We start from the raw sequence: 19,812 nt of genomic DNA, 5'->3' as shown, positions 1-19,812 counted from the left end.
GTTCTGAGTTTCAATCATATACCTATATGTGGTCAAGTATCAAAATTATATGTTATACGGTAAGTATTTCCATGTTTTTACATTATTTAAATTATACTTTAATATACCTGGAAACAGTACCAACATGTATAATCAGTACGTGTAAACAGTCAACTAAATACAGAGTACTATTCAAAAAGCCCTCGGAGGTTTAATAGTTTCGCATGATCTAGTAAAAATTAAAATTCATAACATACACGCCGTTAATGGCGAGTGAAGGTATAAATACACTGTTCTAATATCGTAGACTTAAAGGCATTAGGGTTCATTGAAATGTGTTACCTTTACGGTGTACACCCCGCAACATATTATAATATATATTTATTATTTATATACATGCATGACGATTATATGTATAAGTAGTAGGTACACTGAGTATATATAGATGAAACGCTGTAGTTAGATTTTATTATAGTGCAGCTGTAACAAAACTATAATATTATTTGGGTCGTAATAATAACTATTCAAGTATAATTGAACATGTTGTTCCAATACCTAATAAATACAAATAATAATATAAACGTAGGCTCGAGCGGACTCGGTTATTTTTCTCGAAAAATGAGGTATCGTTTTCCTCGGCTGTCCATTTTTCTCCACGGCAAGAGGTTAGATTCTATTTTCCTCAAAACATTTTTTTTGACTAAAATTATATCCACTTTCCCCCTAGTACGTTAAAATATTTAGTGGGTACCAGTGTTTTAGTATTATATGGCTATCATACAATAAAAGGAGAGTAAGTCTATGATCACACTTTCCATACGTTTTATTGGTTGCCCATTCAATTCTGGCAGCGAATCCACGATTTGTATATTAGTGTTATAGATTTGTTGGTTATTATATAATATAATTTAAAAATATATTTACTAATTTATTATATTCGTAACGCACTAACTCCTCGGTGGAGAAAAATTGCCAAGATCTATTTTTTAATTTGTTAATGGTATCTTATTATTACTGGAGGAAAATGGTTACTGCCAGATATTAAAATTCCTTTTAGGACACCTGTTAGGTATTTGTAAATACACCTTAATTACCGCCAAAAATAACGTTAACTTATGTGTTTTGCATCGGTGTGCTGTTATCACGATATAGACCTACTACCGGCTACCTGCACCGACTACTGTATTTACTTTTGCGTGAATTCGGTGTGCATGTGGAACGTAAGTAAATTGTTGTATTCATTATATGCATAATACACTTAATAATATTATATTATGTTTACAACAATTTCAGCACGGTCTATGGCTTAGGTACAACACGGAAAACCATTCTACAGTCGACACGATAATGGCTATACAATTAGTGACAATAATATAATAACTGTTTTTAAAAATAAAAAAAAACCCCGAACAATATACGGATGCGGTTTGCGGATTTCGTTTTTTGGAAAAAATAAGAAAACGGCTGCAGCCCGCACGTACAGGTGCCTACACGGCTACACCGAACATGTGGCACGCACACCTCGTACGACGATGATGATAATAATAATAATAACGGTGAGTATTAATATAGCTGGTAACTATAGTGTATTATAATAATCCTCCGAGAAAGGCGCACCGCTGGGCGTACCTAGCCATATACACGATGTTATATACGTACCTACTGTATACGCGACGGTTCGGTCGCTGTGACAATATACTATAATACACTACGCACCTCATAGCTATATAACATCATATGCTTACGAGCAGAGGAGAGAAAAAAAAATATGAAAAAAAAAAAAAATCAAAACTCACGCGAACGCTTTCACTTCTGTCGGGGCACACTGGCGATCAGATACGCCACCGCGGCAGCGGTATATTGGTAGGTGGTACAGGTTGGCGCGGCGGTGAGGAAATCGTAATAACAATAATAGTGATAGTAACACACTGTTATAACGCCAATACCGAAAACGCTATTATTTAATAATAATAATAATAATAATAGTAATAGTATAATGTGCATTATATTATGCGTTTCATAACGGCGACGGGTGCGGGACGTGTGCCCGTCGAGGCCGCTGCCGACCGGACTTCGGGATAGTGTGTGCTCCGACAACGCTTACGACCGGTCCGCGAGAGCCGAACAAAATGACCGAACGATATCACAATATTCGAATGGCCCGGCCACGAGATGCCATCGTGGTGCTCAACTTCATACTCGTGTACTTTGTCGTCGCCACCGTCTCTTCCGACGGTTTACCGGGCTTGACCGGGTCCAAGATCGAGATGACGCCGAACAACACGATCCAAGTGAGCCACAGCCGAAGACGGTTTATGATTTAACACATTATTTTGTCCGGTCTGCCGGTTGTCCGGTTGACTTTATAACGATTGTTTTCAGGAGTATATTTTTCGTCGACAGTAGTTTTAATGTAAAACGAACAAAAAAAAGAATTACGTTTATGTTATTCAAGTTCTTCGACAGTCGTAATTTCTGTTGCTCAAAGTCAAATACGATTTTCGTTTTTACAATTTTTTTAAAAAATGTTTTACTTTAGATTTCCAAACAGTATAAACGATTATCTTGAAATACTCAAAAGATTTTAAAATGTTATAATTTCTAAGTATTTTTTTACAAATATATAATATTGTTACATAGTATATACAGTTGTATTTTAAAACGATTCTCTTACGCCACAACAAATTATTGCATTATAATAATATCGTAATCATATTATTATTATTACATCATTTAAAATAGTTACTTTTTGCTCGACTTCAGCAGTTTACAAAGCGGAGTTGATTCAACTCATTGAAAATTAATACATATTTAACGGTTATATTTTATACCTGTTTTCAATTTTTGAACTCCTTATACGACACATTCTTACTCGACAAATTCTATACATTGATTTGAACATTAAACGAGAGGTTTCCAGTCCAATTAATTGAAAATGGCATATGAATTAAATCCGGGAAAATATAATAGGGATCTTAATTTGAACAGGTGCTGCACATTTGTACATTTTGTTGTATAATTTGTTGTATAATATTGAAGAGTAACATATGTTTATGCATAATATATTTATTGTTTACGTCCCAAGACCTAATGTATAACTTGGCGCGAAATCAAATATTTAAAAATTATATAGTGAAGGCTTTTACTCACTGAATATTTCGATAAAACATATATAATGAGTTGAAATTAATTTCAAGTGAATTGATTTTAAACGTACAAATCGATTACAAAAACACATAATGCAGTTCGAATAAAAAAATTTTAGCATGTCGACACAATTTTTAGGTGAAATATATTTGTTCAAAATACTATTAATTAATCTGAATGTTTTTGGATAGTATAAATAAGTAATAACACATAGAACACCTCCATGGCACTCAGATATGCTAACATAATAATGATTTAAGCTTATGGCATTATGTTTTCTTGTATAATTATTGTCGACTTTGAAATGCTAAATTGTTTTCTGGCTTGGCGCTCAATCAGCAAGTGCAATTGCAACTCTTTGCGTATAGTTTCATGTGAAATTAATATACGAATTTTTATTACGCTCTAAATCGCCGTAACCTCAAATTATGGGCTCGGATTCAAATCTTTACAAAAGCCCCTCTTTTCTTGGCCAAGAAAAGTCGTATTATTAAATTCATACGATATTTACATTTTGTACAAATCATTTTATATTCGAAAGAGAAGTATTAAATATAGTTAATGTGAAACATATTTTACTGATAATTTAATAATTTGGGAATTGTTGAGGATACAATTATATAAAGTACAAACGATATCTATGAATCGATTTTCTGGTATACCAAGTTTTGTATTTTTGTAATACTGTATAGTGTATAGTACCATATTACAAACGATGTATCTATATTGATTATGATATTAAAATATTATGATAAACCAATATCATAAAACAGTTTTTAAAACACATAATATTTAGTGTCTTATAAACATTTAAAACATTCAAAAGGATTGGAAGTATCTGGGGAGATGGTGAAAGGAACGATTTGTAGGGTGCAAAGCCACCTAGTTCATAATGAAAATGTTTAAATATCTGTAGACGGTAGAACATGATTTTTTTATTTTTTTTAATATAAGCAGTCCTATATTTATAGACAAAATATATTTACAAACATTTATTTATAACGTCAAACGTCTTTTAGTACAATATTATATGTCAAGTGTTAGTATTATAATGTTTACTGAATCGTCTGAATTCACACGCAAGTTATTTTTACCATTGGTAAATTAATATTAAAAAATAAAACGATTTTCACACGATAATACATTCGAGTATTAAAGACTTTTGACGTATAAAAATAACTATCAATTATAAAAAAAATTATGACGAAGTCTCATGATTAAATATTTTTAAATTTGAGTTATAATTTGGATATTACCGTACATAGTCTTTCATTTGATATGTAAGGTAGTAATATACTGAGTTTTGACCTTCACTCTAACAGCCTTTATTATGCTCTACATATCGTATGGTACCTATAGTTAATTTTTTCGCCACTCTAGTAATTGTGATTTTGAAGTCTTATATTTTGTTGTAATATTCAATTTGTTATGGGGCAAAATATAGATAGGAACACCAAAGAATTTTCATTTTTTAAACAACACGGCAATTACCACAATGAAAACAAGACGTTAAGAGTGAACACATACGTAACTGAAACATAAATCCAGAAAATGAATCGATTCGTTAAGTATAACTAAATAGGTACCTATAGATAAGGTTGTGCAACATAATATTATTATTTACTATACATTTATCATATTGTAATAGACTGAACATTTTGCTGGACGAATGTCACGAAAAATGTTTGGAAGAACAAAATATTTTTTATAAACTATTGATGTCGTTCGTTTAAAATGCATTTACCTACAACTACAGTCTATGTGACTACATGTGCATAATAATATAATACATATTTTAATAATTATTTTATGTTATCTTACAATACACAAACATTACCAATGAAAACAATCGACATGAATCTATATAATGTGTTAATCATTATAATATTATTATTTTAGTACTTGCAATTTGAAGATTTATCATTCAATCTTACGGATTTTACGATCTGCACGTGGATAAAAATGTTGAATTTCACACACACGCAAACCATAATCCGACTTACAGGTAAACCATATACGAATACCAGGTATACCCTTTAAAAGTCCTGAGCCCGAACCGAACCCGATCAAATTTAGTCTCCCAACTCATGAAATATTTCCCATGTAATGTCGATTTCGATATTTCGAAATTTGATTCTGGAAGTGTTAATTATCGTCAAGCGTGTAATGAATATATCCACGTTTAAATGTCTACTTTCAGGAAACAAAAAAGAGACGCTGGTGTTGTGGCGGATGCACGTTCACCCCAAAGAAACTATGAGAGTGACGATCAAAAACCGACTGGTGGCCTCGGAGAGCATGCAACTGACCAAGGGACAGTGGCACCATGTGTGCTTCCAGTGGAAGGGTTTGACCGGCGTCTGGGCAACGTTTGTCAACGCCAAAATCCATTCGGTCGGACAAATACCTGTCGTCGGCAATGACGTAAGTGATAATCACCTGAATAATCATAAACTTACAGCTTAGATTTAAATATTTTATGCACTATAAAAATCAGCTTAAAATTAGATTATAATATATGCAAATGACGCATGATATAAAATGTTTATAATATGATCGATAAAATATACAATCAAATGGTCTTTATTAAAAAAGTAAAGGATAAAGTCAATACATAATATGCCCGTATACCATAAGTATAATTAGTAACATTAGCTAAACCTATTGTAGTAATGCACTTATGCACGGGCCTATATATAAATTATACAATACGCATTAATTGCATTTTGAACTTTGTTGGAAAATATTTATCTTAATGTAACCTATTGAAAAATTGAAATATGCAATGAATTCCAAAATCACATGAAACTAAAAATATTAAAAATATATGAATGCATTTAAAATACACTAAGGCAAATTCATAAATATCCTACGAAGCATTATTATAATTCATAATATTAGTACCAACTTAATAATATGGCATGCAGTATTATTTCTTTATATAATTACGGTTTTGCTGAAAAGATAACTGTAAAGACTGAATCGTCTCAATCTGTCACAGCTTACATTTTATAAAAATTATACTAGCTAAGGCCCAAATATATGAATATAATATGAAATTGTATTTAACTCAATACTGAAGACAGATGAAATAAGTAAATATTGTGTTTGTAGTTAAATATGTATAATCTCTATTATTCCACAATTTAAATGATGGTATCAAAATTAAATGCATACCAAGCACACACACATATTGAAAAAAAAACAAAATTAAAAAGTTTGGCCTAATGTGGCGTGGTATCTGGCCTCATTCACAAATATGTTCTGAGGTCAAGTATCAGTCAGTGTCGTCACTAGTTACCGGATGGGTGACCGACCGGGGTGTTTTAGAGACAAACCCTGGCTACGTGAATACATGTTTTAACTGACCATACCCTCCCTCACAGTTAAAAACCCTAGGCACTAAAATAACCTTCATTCAAATGACCATAGATATCGAAGCCTCAACTCAATAAATCTCAATTAAAAATAAAAATATTTTAAAGAACTACATGAAAGTGTTGGTGGTGTTTTTTTTTATAAAATATTGTAAACGTTAAAAGAAATTTGCATGTATTTTGTGTAATGGTAAAATTGTATATTATTGTGACAACAAACTTTTTAAAATTGTATTATAAAGGCAATAACTTGATTAATTGTACTAAAAATTGACGAATATTGTAAACTAATCTTCTAAATTAATTAGAAAAAGATATTTAAAAAAACAAAATGGAAAATTCAATAACATCCGTGCTCCCTGTAAAATATGTATATAAAAATTAAATATATTCGTACTCGCGGGGCCCGTTATAACCTGTTAAGCACGATATTTTAAAAACCATTTGTCAGATTAAAATATATAATTAGGCGCACACGAGAGAGTTCCATTCGGTTTTTTTTCTGTTTTTATTTTTTTCAACCTTCGTGACGCAAACCTCTGGTGTGCCGGGGCTATACCGGAATGCTTGACGCCATGCCAAGAAGACGAATCGGATTAGATAAAAGAAGTATTTTCACCCAATGAAGCCAACATTTTACGGCCGACGACGCCCACGTGCTCCTCTTTTTGCTTCTTCTCCGTTTTAAACACTAAATTAATGACACCGATCGAAATCCTCAATCGCCATATTGTATAATGCATACCTAATAACCGATAACAATTTATAAAGAACTCAAAAACAATATATAGAACTTCATAATTTATAAGTTTAAAGGTCTCGGATGTATATGCATTAAAAAATCAAGGAATATGTTCATGTGTTTATACATCAAAAATGACCAGTAAATATAGGCAGGTATGTGGTAAAATTATGCTCGTCAAAATCACTCGAAACCCTGTTTAAAAAATAAACTATGATTTTGTTTTTGGTTTTATTTTTAAATTAATATAACACGTGTTACAGCAGTGTTTGTTTATTAATTGAGTATTGTATAACCATTTATAATTTCTAAAAAAAATATAGTAAAATTCAAAAAATAAAGAATATGATTTAAAATAATAATTGTGTGGGCAGACTTTTAATTTATCTTTTTTGCTTCTACTAAATTGGCAGTCTTTATTAAATTAAAATTGTGTTGTTTTATTAAGTCTTTATTTTTATTTTCTTGAAATCGTAAGTAAAGGTTTTACTTAAGTTATAATATAATAGTGCATTAGTGCGAAACGGAACAAAAAGACCGAATATGATCTTAAAACTGTAAAGTATGCTTAAAGACAGTAAAAAAATGTCGAAATGGGCTCTAAAATAATTCTTATTTTTTAATGACATTTAATGAAACATATTTTGCGCTTAGTTAGCAATACAGTACAATTGACCTAAAAAATATGCAAATGCATACAAATCCAGGCAATACTTATAAAAGTTAATCGTACCTATATCTATATAGTAGCGTAATTAAAAATGAAAAACATATTTTAATGATTACTATACATATTATAAGCATTAGACATAGGTATAGCCTATACATATATAACTTGTGTATTACCTATAATATCACTGTACGTTAACCTTATTGAAATTGAAGTCACATAAAATCATACATCACTTATTATTTGACGGCTCCGTTCTGATACACTGATAAATTTCAAATTAATGCAATTTACGACTTTTTTAAAGTATTTTCTTCTATAAATGTTCATAAAATATCTGTTTGACGACCAAAAAGCTTGACAATTCAATGCAATATCCTTATACGTTTGTATTAATGAAAACGAAACAAAGTTGTTCATAAATTCACATTAATTTTCATGAGGGTTTGAACATTTTGACAAAAGTCGTCTCTAAATCATTAATTATATATGTTTGTTATTTAAAATTCATAATGTTTAAAATTTTAATATCTGAAACTCAAAAATGTAGTACAAACTTTTGAATGAGTTGTATATAAAGCTATTTAAAAATATCGAAAATATATTGGCACAGTTTTATTTTATGAACGTTTGAAGTTCAAATTACGACAAAATGAATATTTGAACAAAAAATACAAATTGTATGTATTTAGTTGAAAGTTATTCAAAAAATACTATTCCTATAGGGATTTGAACCACGTTCAAATCGTTCTACAGACTTATGAGTTAAAAACAACTAGTAATATTATATGAAATAATATAATATATAGGTAATAGCTATGTGCCTAGTTTTTGAGAAAAATAATTTTTCTTCTGAACTTCATCTACCATAAAAAAAAATACTAATTCACCGTCTCCACTCAGAATCATTTTTCGTATTAAAATCATACCAAATCAATGACTTGGACATTTCGACATATACTAAAACAGTGCAGAGTGACCAAATATAACTATACCCTGTTTTTTTTCCAATTATTAAACACTTATTATATTATATTATATTTTTAAAACTCTTTTGTGTAATGGAAATATGTGTTCCGTCGAGATTTTACAGAATAATATTATAAGTATAGGTAAAACGCCATCTTATAACATCGACCATTGTAGTTATTAATTTTATTATCATATTGCTTTCATGCTCGGGGACATGATAATAATAATTTGACAAGTGTAAAAGCGTTCACCGACTTCATCGCACAAATCGATTCAAAAATGTGTCAAAACGAATACACGTCACTCATAAAGAACGACATTTAATGTGGCATTTGAAAACCCATTCATTTATTCAATACCGATTACATCGACTCACACAAAATGTACACAATAGTTCAAAATAACAAGAACATTTTTAAAGTTTTGTGTTTTTCATTAAAAACAACCACATTTTATTATTTTTGGAACGTTGTTTAGGTCAATGGTTTTGAGGATGAGCCACGTTAGTGGAAATCAATCCTTAAGCGTCCATTGATCGTTATTATGACTAATATTTTAATAGAATAACATTTTTTTGGTGTTTTAAAATGTTTTAAAATGTAACTAATAATTTCTCAAGTAGAAAATGTCCTTTAGATTCTGATAGGTACTAACTGATATTAGTGTTATTTTCATTTTGTATTTTTCGATAAACTTGATCAAGTTAATTTTTTATAGGGCTCTGTTAACAAATCGTTTAACATAAATTATTGAACAAAACATCTAAACGTATCTTTGTAATAAATAAGCGTTAACAACAAAAGGCTATCAACATAGTGGTGAACTCAAGTGTTACCTATAATAAGTATGCAACACTCGTCAACTGGTGTTCTCATATCTACAGATACATAAAAAATTTTAAATTTTAAATTAAGAAGTCAGAAAACCTATAACTTATTATTGAAGTACCTATTGTGAAAAAAATTAATTTGAAATATAATTTGTTGTAAAGTTTTAGAAAAAAATTGTTAACACATTTTTGAGATTTTTAAGTCATTATCAAATTATTTATATTCATTCGAGAACTTATCATAACACGTTCGATATTCTAGGAGTTGAACTTTTGAACTTACTATTAAATTGTTTTATTTTTAAATTGTTGTGAAGCTATGAATGTTTCTACGACTAGGTAGTTAAATACAATTTTTATTTCAAATTTTATAAGTTATATATTATTGTCTGCATTTTAATACTTACGTAAGAAATGTAAAGAACGCATTATCAACATTTAGGCGATCGTTTAAGTGGTAAAGTACTATAAGCTATGACAATTAAAAATTCACAATAGGTAATTGTCCAACACATTTTCAATAATTAAAATATTAGCACACTTGAAGCATAATTTTAACAAATACTAACAACAATTGTGAATGGAGTGTAAAATAAACCTACACACAATGAATACATATACACATGCACGATGCACATAAAAATCAGTAGATAATTTAGCTTTTACAGAAATTGCTGAACAACTAAATGTTATTTACTTTGGCAATTAAGATAACACTAGTGTGTAACTAAATTGACTTAATAAATCAACAATACATACTATTATAGGCAGTTTTAAAATGGTAAAAAAAAAGTCCGAGATTTAAATTGGCTTGGTAGACGATTTTGAAAGTGATGATGTTGGTTTATTAGTTTATGTGTATAGTTACAACAACACATTTTATTTACAGCGAAATTGCAATCAGTTAATTATCAGCAAATTGTATTTTGGTTTTTAGACATTATATTAAAAAGCTATTACGTCAGAACATTATTATTTAATTAAAACGACGAAATTAGAAATACAATACAACTAATAAGTTATATTTGTATATTACAATAAATATATTTACAATTAATTACATTAGGTAACTACTTGTTAGGTATGTTATGGTGTGTATTATGTTTACATTCAATGTGTGTTCACGATGTCAACAAATAGGAATCCACCAACTCCATGAATAGTGTACAAAATCGCTATGGATATCCACTTTATGAAAATAACGATTTCATTCAGTCTACCACATACATATAAATATATAAAAATTTAATTTAAATGTGTACACCAAATATTAGTTGAAACACTCAATAGTAAAAATTTGTTAACGGTATCTATTCTTAATATTTTAACATATACCTAACAGTAAATGTAAAATATGGTATGATAGCCAGTTTTTACTGGTATAAATAAATTATATAAATCAATAACATTGAATATACAAGAAGATTTTATAAAGAAATATCACAATAATGTATATGGTTTAGGAGAGTAGGTATATACAGATATTGTATTATTGTGTATTTTATTAATATATCTTTACGTCTTCTAATATTTACACGTTATTTAGACACAAACAAACAAAAACAAAAAATGATAAATATATAAAACAATCTTTTAGCCACGGTTTTCATCAACAAAAATACCTACTCGACGTAGGTACCCATAATCGAGAGCATCGCTTAGGAATATTTGGCATGTACCCATGTGTCACCTACGTCGTTGTCAGTTGTAAATTATAAATGACTATTACCCGCTTTTAGTTAATGGATTTTTATTTTGTTATAATGATAACATATATATGTCGATTTTAAATGTATTACTATTAGTACCATCTCATAATAACACAATATACCTACAATGTTTTGTGTTAGTATTTACAAAAAACAGTTTGTTTTTTTTCACTAAGCAAAACTAAAACATAGTAATAATTAGTGTTTTTGTAATTATTAATTTTTTTTTTTTATATCAATAGCCAATAATAGATAGTAATAAATATTATTTAAATATCGACTTTTTACTTAAGTACAAGATATATATTAGTAAATTGTTTTACTGCTATGTATAAATAATATTGCAGGAATTTAAATAATTTAAATAATATTAATGCGCAATAAAAATATGAAAACAATTTCTATAGGAATTTTACATCATCTTTACCATAGTATATATCTAAAATAAAGGTTTAACAGTATAATAATGATTAACACTATAAAATTATTAATTTCAAAATGACTTTTGAATATATATAAAAGGTAGTTATCAATCCAATTCGAGGAGTAGTAGTGTTCACACAGATCCTCCTCTGCTGTCGGTTCAAACGAAAAAAAAGGTATCAATCCAATTCGTTTTCAGAAAATGTCAATTCAAATTTAAAATTTTATATTTTGTGTATTATCTATAAAATTTTTGATATACCGACGAGTATATTGTATATTTGTATACTTTTTGCATGTTAAATAGTCGGTAAGTAAGGTTAATTTACACACAATCGATATTTTTTATTAATAAATAACCAATCCGCTAATGGAAAATTTTAACAACTTAAAAAATGTAATAGGTACTTATAAATTATAATAGATATAATATTTTATGCTTTAACTTTTTTTTTATCATTTAACATTTTCTATACTTCTATGGTTCTATAATGATACATAAATAAATATTTATTATACTTACAGAAAACATTATAAATTAATTCTTTAATATAGACAACTAAAGTCTGGTGATCATGCATGTCAAAAAATATATAGTACCTACGTTTTCTTCCAAAAAAACTATTTTTCAGTGAATGTCGATTTAAAATAGAGCCTAATTATTAATGCAGACTTTGAAATTTCATTTTTGTATTTCTTCGTTTCTTTGATTACTAGTTTCTTGGTTAAAGCACATATGAAAACTCTACAAAGAGAAGGTTTAAAAAAAATCTAACCCGATTTTTAACCATGCTCTAATCAGAACCATTTTTTGAGTGATGTAATAGTTTATCATTATGTATAACTTCCAAATTCTATAGCACAGCAAAAAATATATAACACACCCACTCCACTACTCTCGCAGGAACCCACACGTGTGACCAGCTGTACTAGGTCTTTTTTAATTTGTTTATCTTATCGACATAAATACAGCATACTAATTGTGTCACATATGGCTGTTCGTTTTAAATATTTAAATTTCTGGTTTTTAAAAAATATTACGTTACCATACAGTATACATACTGTCTGTAGGTACACATTCATAATAATAATGCAATAACATTATACATCATTAATTATAAAATGCGTAATCAAACTGTGTATTCAATGTGTATTATTTAAACTGTCAATAACTTTTACTACCTAGCTATTCAAATAATTCAGAGAGTTGATTGTTTTTTTAAGATTTAAAAACAATTGTTTTTGAATAAACCGAAAGATTTTTCTACCTTTAGATTCTATTATATTATTACCTATAGGGATGTAAACGCATGTTTTTCCTATTTTCAAGTTTACATTGTCCGTTAATAAAATTAATCAAAACGTACACAATGAGTTTTGCGTGGTTTTACTATGCGATGATGAATGTAATAATATGACGATAAATAATAGAATTCCATGGACAACAACAAAGGAGAACTAATAAACTCGTGAATACGTACTTGAGAGTTATACACTCATTTGACAGGTGTACGGAACGACACGTTCCAACATGTGTTTATCTCGTAACTTCATCATTCGCACTGCTATAGGTACATACCAATATACCATTAGGTATATGGCACTACTGGAACGACGTGGTGCAAATTTTTGTGACCCATTTGTTCCGGTTCGGTTTTGCTTTTATCTTTTTTCCTGTGTTTCTCTTTTTCTCTTTTGAAGAAAAAATAGTACGAGACTAACGTGTTTTGAGAAAAAGAGTACTCCTCAAACTTAGCTATGATTATCATTAGTTCATAAAGTGGCTGCTATCTTTAAAATAATAAGTGTTGCAGAGGAAATATCTGAGGGACCACAGTTCCTACCTCCGACAATGACTATATTTATTTAAAACTATAAAATTATATTATTTGGCGTTTAATAATTATTTATCATACAATGATTCATGTGAGTGTATGAGTCATTGTATATAATAAATAATTATTAATGACTAACTTCCAATCACCCACCAACCAAACGTCGAAATGTTATATCTATATTATATTGCTGAAGCAACACACAGGTCGTAGGATAACCAGCCATCACTGAGTTCATATGATATAATTCATAACGATTATGTGCAATAATTTGTTCAATTTATTATTTTCAATAAACTATTAAATATTTATATTTTTTGAATGAATTTTGGATAGTATATTATGTACAAACGATTTGCTCTGAAAATCATTAATATTTATTGTAATTTAACTCTAATATACGTGTAAAAAAGATACTATAGCTAGGAGTAACGAAAAACCCCAGGTGACTATAGTAACATTTTATCTACGTAATAAGTAATAATGTTTAAAAAAAAAATTATCGACATAATGGGGAACGAAAAAACACTTTTATTTTATTATTAAAAAGTGAACAATGAAAACTACAAGCAATAAAACGTAGTCGATAAAATTATATTATCCTTTCTTAACGTGCTTAATAGATGTTAGTTAATTCAATGTGATAATGTCATATTTTTAATATACTTTTAATGACCTGCTACAAACTTGGACAAAGTGACAGCCTTATCGTAAAATAATTTATGTGTATATACTATAATATATCGTAAATGTAGTTATAGGTATAGAGCCGTCATGGTATTGCAACTTAAAATTATAGGAGTATACTATATATACTTGAGTTCCAGAGGTACCTTTTGGGGATAATTTTCATCCCAAAAAAACAGTATAGTCTAATACGTAAGAATTACGTCCAGCATATTTATTGTAAAAGTAAACTTTTGCAAAGAATGCTCTTGCGTCTCACATTGAAAATAACGAGATTTAAATAATTTGGCATTAATTGTCATAAAATATTCTATTGTTAAATAAAAATTATTCGTCTTATGTTTTAGGTACGTGGATAAAAAATATTATTTTATTTAAATTGAAGTATTTGATTGACGTTCCGTGAATATACTTTTAAAAGTTCAGCATTCGAAGGTTCTTTTCACATTAAAATCATATTATCTATTAATAACAGCTAGCTTTAATGTCACACACTATATTATGCATAGACATTAGACAATAAAACGCTATGAAAAATAATAATAAAAGTATTATCCTTATTAAAAATTATAAAAACTGCAAATGTATGTACGCATATAATATAACATACAATGATAAAAACATTTGTACTTATTACATATTGAGCTCTCTGCAGAGGTGCCTATTGACACGGAAGCGGGGACTGTGGTGGTGGTGTATAACGGACTGCTAAAAAACCAAACAATTTTTTACACAAATGTTGGATCGTTTTCAGACGATGTCATCGAATGCGTGGACTCTGCACGGAAGTGGCATCGGAAGAGTGGGCGACGACAGCGTGCCCTGCCGGAACGGTTGGCAAGCGTATGGACTGTACTTGAGTGGAACGGTGGCGAAGGCAGTGGACGCGGCCAATGCGGCCGGCAAGCCGCTGACGAACGCGACCACCCCGTCCGGAAGGACAAAGAATAACAGCAAGCGGCAAGCGGTGTTCGACTCGGAATCGGACGACACGGGCTCTGGCGGCGCCGGGCAGTCCAAATCGTTTCAGTGGCTTACCAAGTCATTCGCATTCATAAAACGCATGTTCACGTTCGTCATCATACCGTTTTTCAAGTTTGTGCGAAACACGTTCTTCCAGACCCGTTCATTGGACGATACCGTGGTGGACGTGAGCGAAACGCACCTGACTGTCAGCGACGTCAAGTTCGAGCCACCGTCGTCTGTGGCCACGGCCACGGTGGCCGCCAGCGAGTCGACATCGGGCGACGAGAGTGAAAACAAAGTCAACCGGCGATCATCATCGTCGTCCAAGCGGGAAACGGACGACGACAGCCGCTGCGGTGGCACGCGGACCAACGACGATCGAGTGACGGCGGCCGATCTAGTGGCCGCAGGGTCGGCGCCGACGGTGGCCGTTGACGACGCGCTTTCGCCAAACGCCAAGCGGTACTTGCGGATGGTCAGCGACGGCCTGAACGACGTGGGCGTAAACGCGGCGTTCGTCAAGCGAGCGTTCGCGTGTTGCAGCCGCGGGCCATTCGATCCGCAAGCCGACGTCGTGGTCATCGACTGGGACCGGGCTAGGGCCCACGCGCACGACGTTAACGTGTCGCCACACGTCTGCGGACGGTATTGACCGCCTGCAGCTCGCGCCTCTTCGTTTTTCCACCGCGCCAGTATTTTTTTTCACCCTGTTTTCATCGTCCCGACGACGCGCCACGTCTGGTTATTATTATTGTTATTATTTTTTTTTTTTTATTGTTATTATGTATACGTCCCTGTAGATCGACTCTCTGGTCGTACGTATATAAAGGGTCCAAAAATCTGTCGGTCTTAAACAAACATTCACCTCCCCCCCCCTCACAACACACACACACAGTTATTATAGGGTAGGAGGGTCGGTTTATTGATAATCGATGGGTTTAGTGTAGGTATTTTATTATTATAGCGAAAAGAAACTACAGATTTCCCCCCTCCAAAGTCCACGAGATATTTCACATAACGTTTCTCACAAGGGTTATTCGATATGTTTACCCAGCTGTATATTACGGTATAATATGAACATGCAATCTTTGATCGAGTCACTTTTCATTTTCATTGATACTCTCATTTCGTTATATACACGTATAGTAAAAACATAAAAACACATTATTTTTTAAAAGATTTTATGTATTAATGATATTGTATTCTGATATAGGTACTTAATTCCATAACTAAACTTTCGATCCGACGTTACGTCTTACGTCTATCAAGAAGAGCTATAGTGAACGTACAATGATATTGGGTAACTCGTATAGGTACTAGTGCGACTTATATAATAGATATATTATATGAAAAATATTTTATTAGAAAGTATTCATAAATAATATTATTTTAAGTTTGAAATCGTCTTTAAAATAAGCACTTATTATTTATATATTCTATATTTAAATACTTTTTAATAATTTTATATTATATTACAAGACTGTCGGATCTAGGATAAACCAATGAATAGTACTATAAATGAAAAACACAATAATAACGTGTTTATCTATACACTCCTAAATAAACACTTAAACATAATATAGTTAAGTATAATAATCTTATTGCCACCTCTAAATCGCAAAATTATCACATTTTTATAATACGATATTTTATTGTATACCTAGTTATAACTTTAAAACAAAACGTTCTTACCAGTGGCGTTCCCAGCGGGTAGGCCTGGTAGTCCCGGGCTTCCGTTGTATTCAAATAGTTATTATTAATATTTTTCACAGCATTGACTGTACCTACATAAACAAAAATAATTAAAACCGGGCCTGTCCTAAATTTTGATCCTGGGCAAGCCTCTGATTCCTAGCTACTAATGAAAACTGCTATATATTATAATATGATAAAAGTAGGTGCACAAAAAGTAATAAAATATGTGTAAAACTTTAAACTTTCCGCCAATCGATATATACGTGACTATATATATTTATATGGCCGCCGTCGTGCGTATAACAGGTGCAACATGTTATAGTATATAATATGGTGAGGTTTGTGAATCTTTAAACGATTGTAAATGTGAAGTTGATAAGCATATAATAGATCTATAAGTACCCAGTTTTATAATTATAAAATAATTTCGTCGGTTTACTGTGTGTCATAATGCAGTAAATGCGAGTGAAAAATCCTAATAAATATATATAATAACACTTAAACCGTATCATTGGATCTTGCGAAATATTCCCGTCATAATATATTTGCTAATACAATTTATTTTAAGAGTTATACGCGATTTTCGTACCCGATGACAAAATTCAGTATAGCATGTGAACCAGTGGGAATAAATATTTTTCAGGTACATTAAATTATTTTACTAAGACCTGGTAGGTACTCAGTACATATCCAACACGCGGGCCGTATTTATTATTTTCTTCACAAGTTGAGATAATAATTTGTTTGGATAATTATTTTTTATTCAAGTTCACGCTATCACCGCAATAATAATAATTATAATATATGCGCGGTTTGCGAGTTGTTATCGTTAAATGATTATATTTTACATTTTCACCGTTAAACTTCGTCATTGTTCGTAGATGTTTATATTATGTTATTATGTTAATCGCGTATTATTTGTCGTCGATATCACAACTCGGCCGTCCACCGATGTTTAGTTTGTATGTTTTTTTTTTTTAAATACGATCACTCGTAGACTATTTTATCACATATATAATAATATTATATATGCCGTTTGTAACAAACGATTTGTTTAGTATATATGTACAGTAACAGTATAATAATAAATTGTACAGCTCCGTTATCGAAAAACGCTGCTCTTTGTGTTGTACTTTATTTCAAATGTTCTCATACACGTCAAAACATGCATATGTATATGATAATGATAAATATACATTATATACCTACAGCCGATATATTATATACGTGTAGGTATATATATGTCTGCCAGTGTTTGCTCTCCGAGCGAGGGGAATCGTCCGGCCGGGTGCGGGGCTTCCGTGAGTATAAGGTGTACTTTGGAGCCTCCACTTTTTTTTCTCGTCCACGTATTATTGTATGTATGTCAATATTGGCGTGGCACAATTATCGTTTTTGCGCTGGCAAACACTAACGATAAGACGTTTTTAAGACGTACACCTGTAGAACGTTTGAAACGCAATAATATAGCCAATATATAGGTACCTATATATACCCACAGTAACGCTAAGACGGATATAACGAATGACCATCACCCTGCAATGAGTCAGTTTCTCTCTGTAGTCCATAACATTTCTAAAATATGTTCAATATTTATGAAAACGACCTTAATATTAAAACTCAATTTTGGCAGTTCGCGTTAAAAATCTAATAACGACAGCATTGACCTGCGCAGTGCAGTGTGCAGTGGGAACTATAAAAAAACAAAAAAAATATTCTCAAATAATAACAAAATATGACATTTTCCAAAAAAAGTTTCTAATTGATGAACATTTTGACATTTACATCAATGCTTAAAAAGCCATGCATATAGTATATTAATTGTAGATACTAATTAGCTATTATTATTTTATCAAATAATATTATACATGGTTAACATAATATATAAATGTACCTTATCTAAGAACTAAATTCTTCTGTGTATGGTGTGCTTTTGTCTTTTGCAAAAAAGCACACATAACGGAAAAGAATGCTTCAGAGTGCTTAGAAGTCCTATGTTTAAAATAACCTCCACAAGCCATTTTGTTAAAATTTACTTGAAAATTGTAACCTGGATTTTAAGTTGTTATATATTTTACTCGCTTTAAAAGTTTAAATATTTAAGTACAACAAATTTGAGTTATCAAATCAAAAAATTAATCTTACATAAATTATTATGATTCATCGTTAAAAATGTTTATTAATTTATGATAAACTTATTAATCAATTTAATTAAAATGATATTACCTATTTTTTAAAACATAAGTGGCCATGTAAGATATAGGTGGGCTACATGAACATGGTAATGAGTGGAAATTCTACAACAAGCCTTCAAAACATGAATAATTGTATTCTTATAATGTGTACCCATTATTCTTGCACAGCGCCCCTGTTTACACCCTATGATATTCCTATATACCTACAAAATACAGTTGTAAACTACAATGATAATGGTCATACTGAATATCATTTACAAAAATATAATACAATAAACATAGTACAATCTTACATTTTTTAACGCCTCCTTTAAGTTATTATACTAATGTAGGAGATTGTTGATGTATATAATGTATCGAACCATAATGAAAATTGAAACGATATGTCATATATAAATATACATATATATATATATACAGGGTGATTAAAAATTTGAATATTCAAAATAGTGAAAAATATATAACACAAAAGTTTTTTGATTAAGAAACATATATTATGATTTTATAATTGTTTACAATATTTTATTTGGGTTTTGGGGAGTCAACTTTAAACATTCAAATGGAAACATTGGAAACCAATATTTTT

At 30.6% G+C, this 19,812-nt stretch overlaps 1 protein-coding gene across 1 annotated transcript; it reads left to right on the top strand.

Annotated features, from left to right (window-relative positions):
* Window positions 1-2,010: 2,010 nt before the first annotated feature.
* LOC111039491 lies at window positions 2,011-18,144 on the top strand. The gene is made up of 4 exons (XM_022323030.1): window positions 2,011-2,270; window positions 5,026-5,131; window positions 5,327-5,550; window positions 15,125-18,144. The coding sequence occupies exons 1-4, from the start codon at window positions 2,109-2,111 to the stop codon at window positions 15,986-15,988; spliced, it is 1,356 nt and encodes a 451-aa protein (XP_022178722.1). The 5' UTR covers window positions 2,011-2,108; the 3' UTR covers window positions 15,989-18,144.
* The last annotated feature ends 1,668 nt before the right edge of the window (window positions 18,145-19,812 follow it).

This window comes from Myzus persicae, unplaced genomic scaffold (genome assembly GCF_001856785.1).
Source record: "Myzus persicae strain clone G006 unplaced genomic scaffold, MPER_G0061.0, whole genome shotgun sequence".
NCBI lineage: Eukaryota > Metazoa > Arthropoda > Insecta > Hemiptera > Aphididae > Myzus > Myzus persicae.
This window is presented reverse-complemented; position numbering and strand designations above follow the sequence as displayed.

Bases quoted from the DNA above. Each gene is read 5' to 3' on its own strand.
- LOC111039491 (XM_022323030.1), top strand. From the start codon at position 2,109: ATGACCGAACGATATCACAATATTCGAATGGCCCGGCCACGAGATGCC. The intron at 5,132-5,326 runs GTAAACCATATA...GTCTACTTTCAG, and splicing joins AACCATAATCCGACTTACAG to GAAACAAAAAAGAGACGCTG. The intron at 5,551-15,124 runs GTAAGTGATAAT...GATCGTTTTCAG, and splicing joins TACCTGTCGTCGGCAATGAC to ACGATGTCATCGAATGCGTG.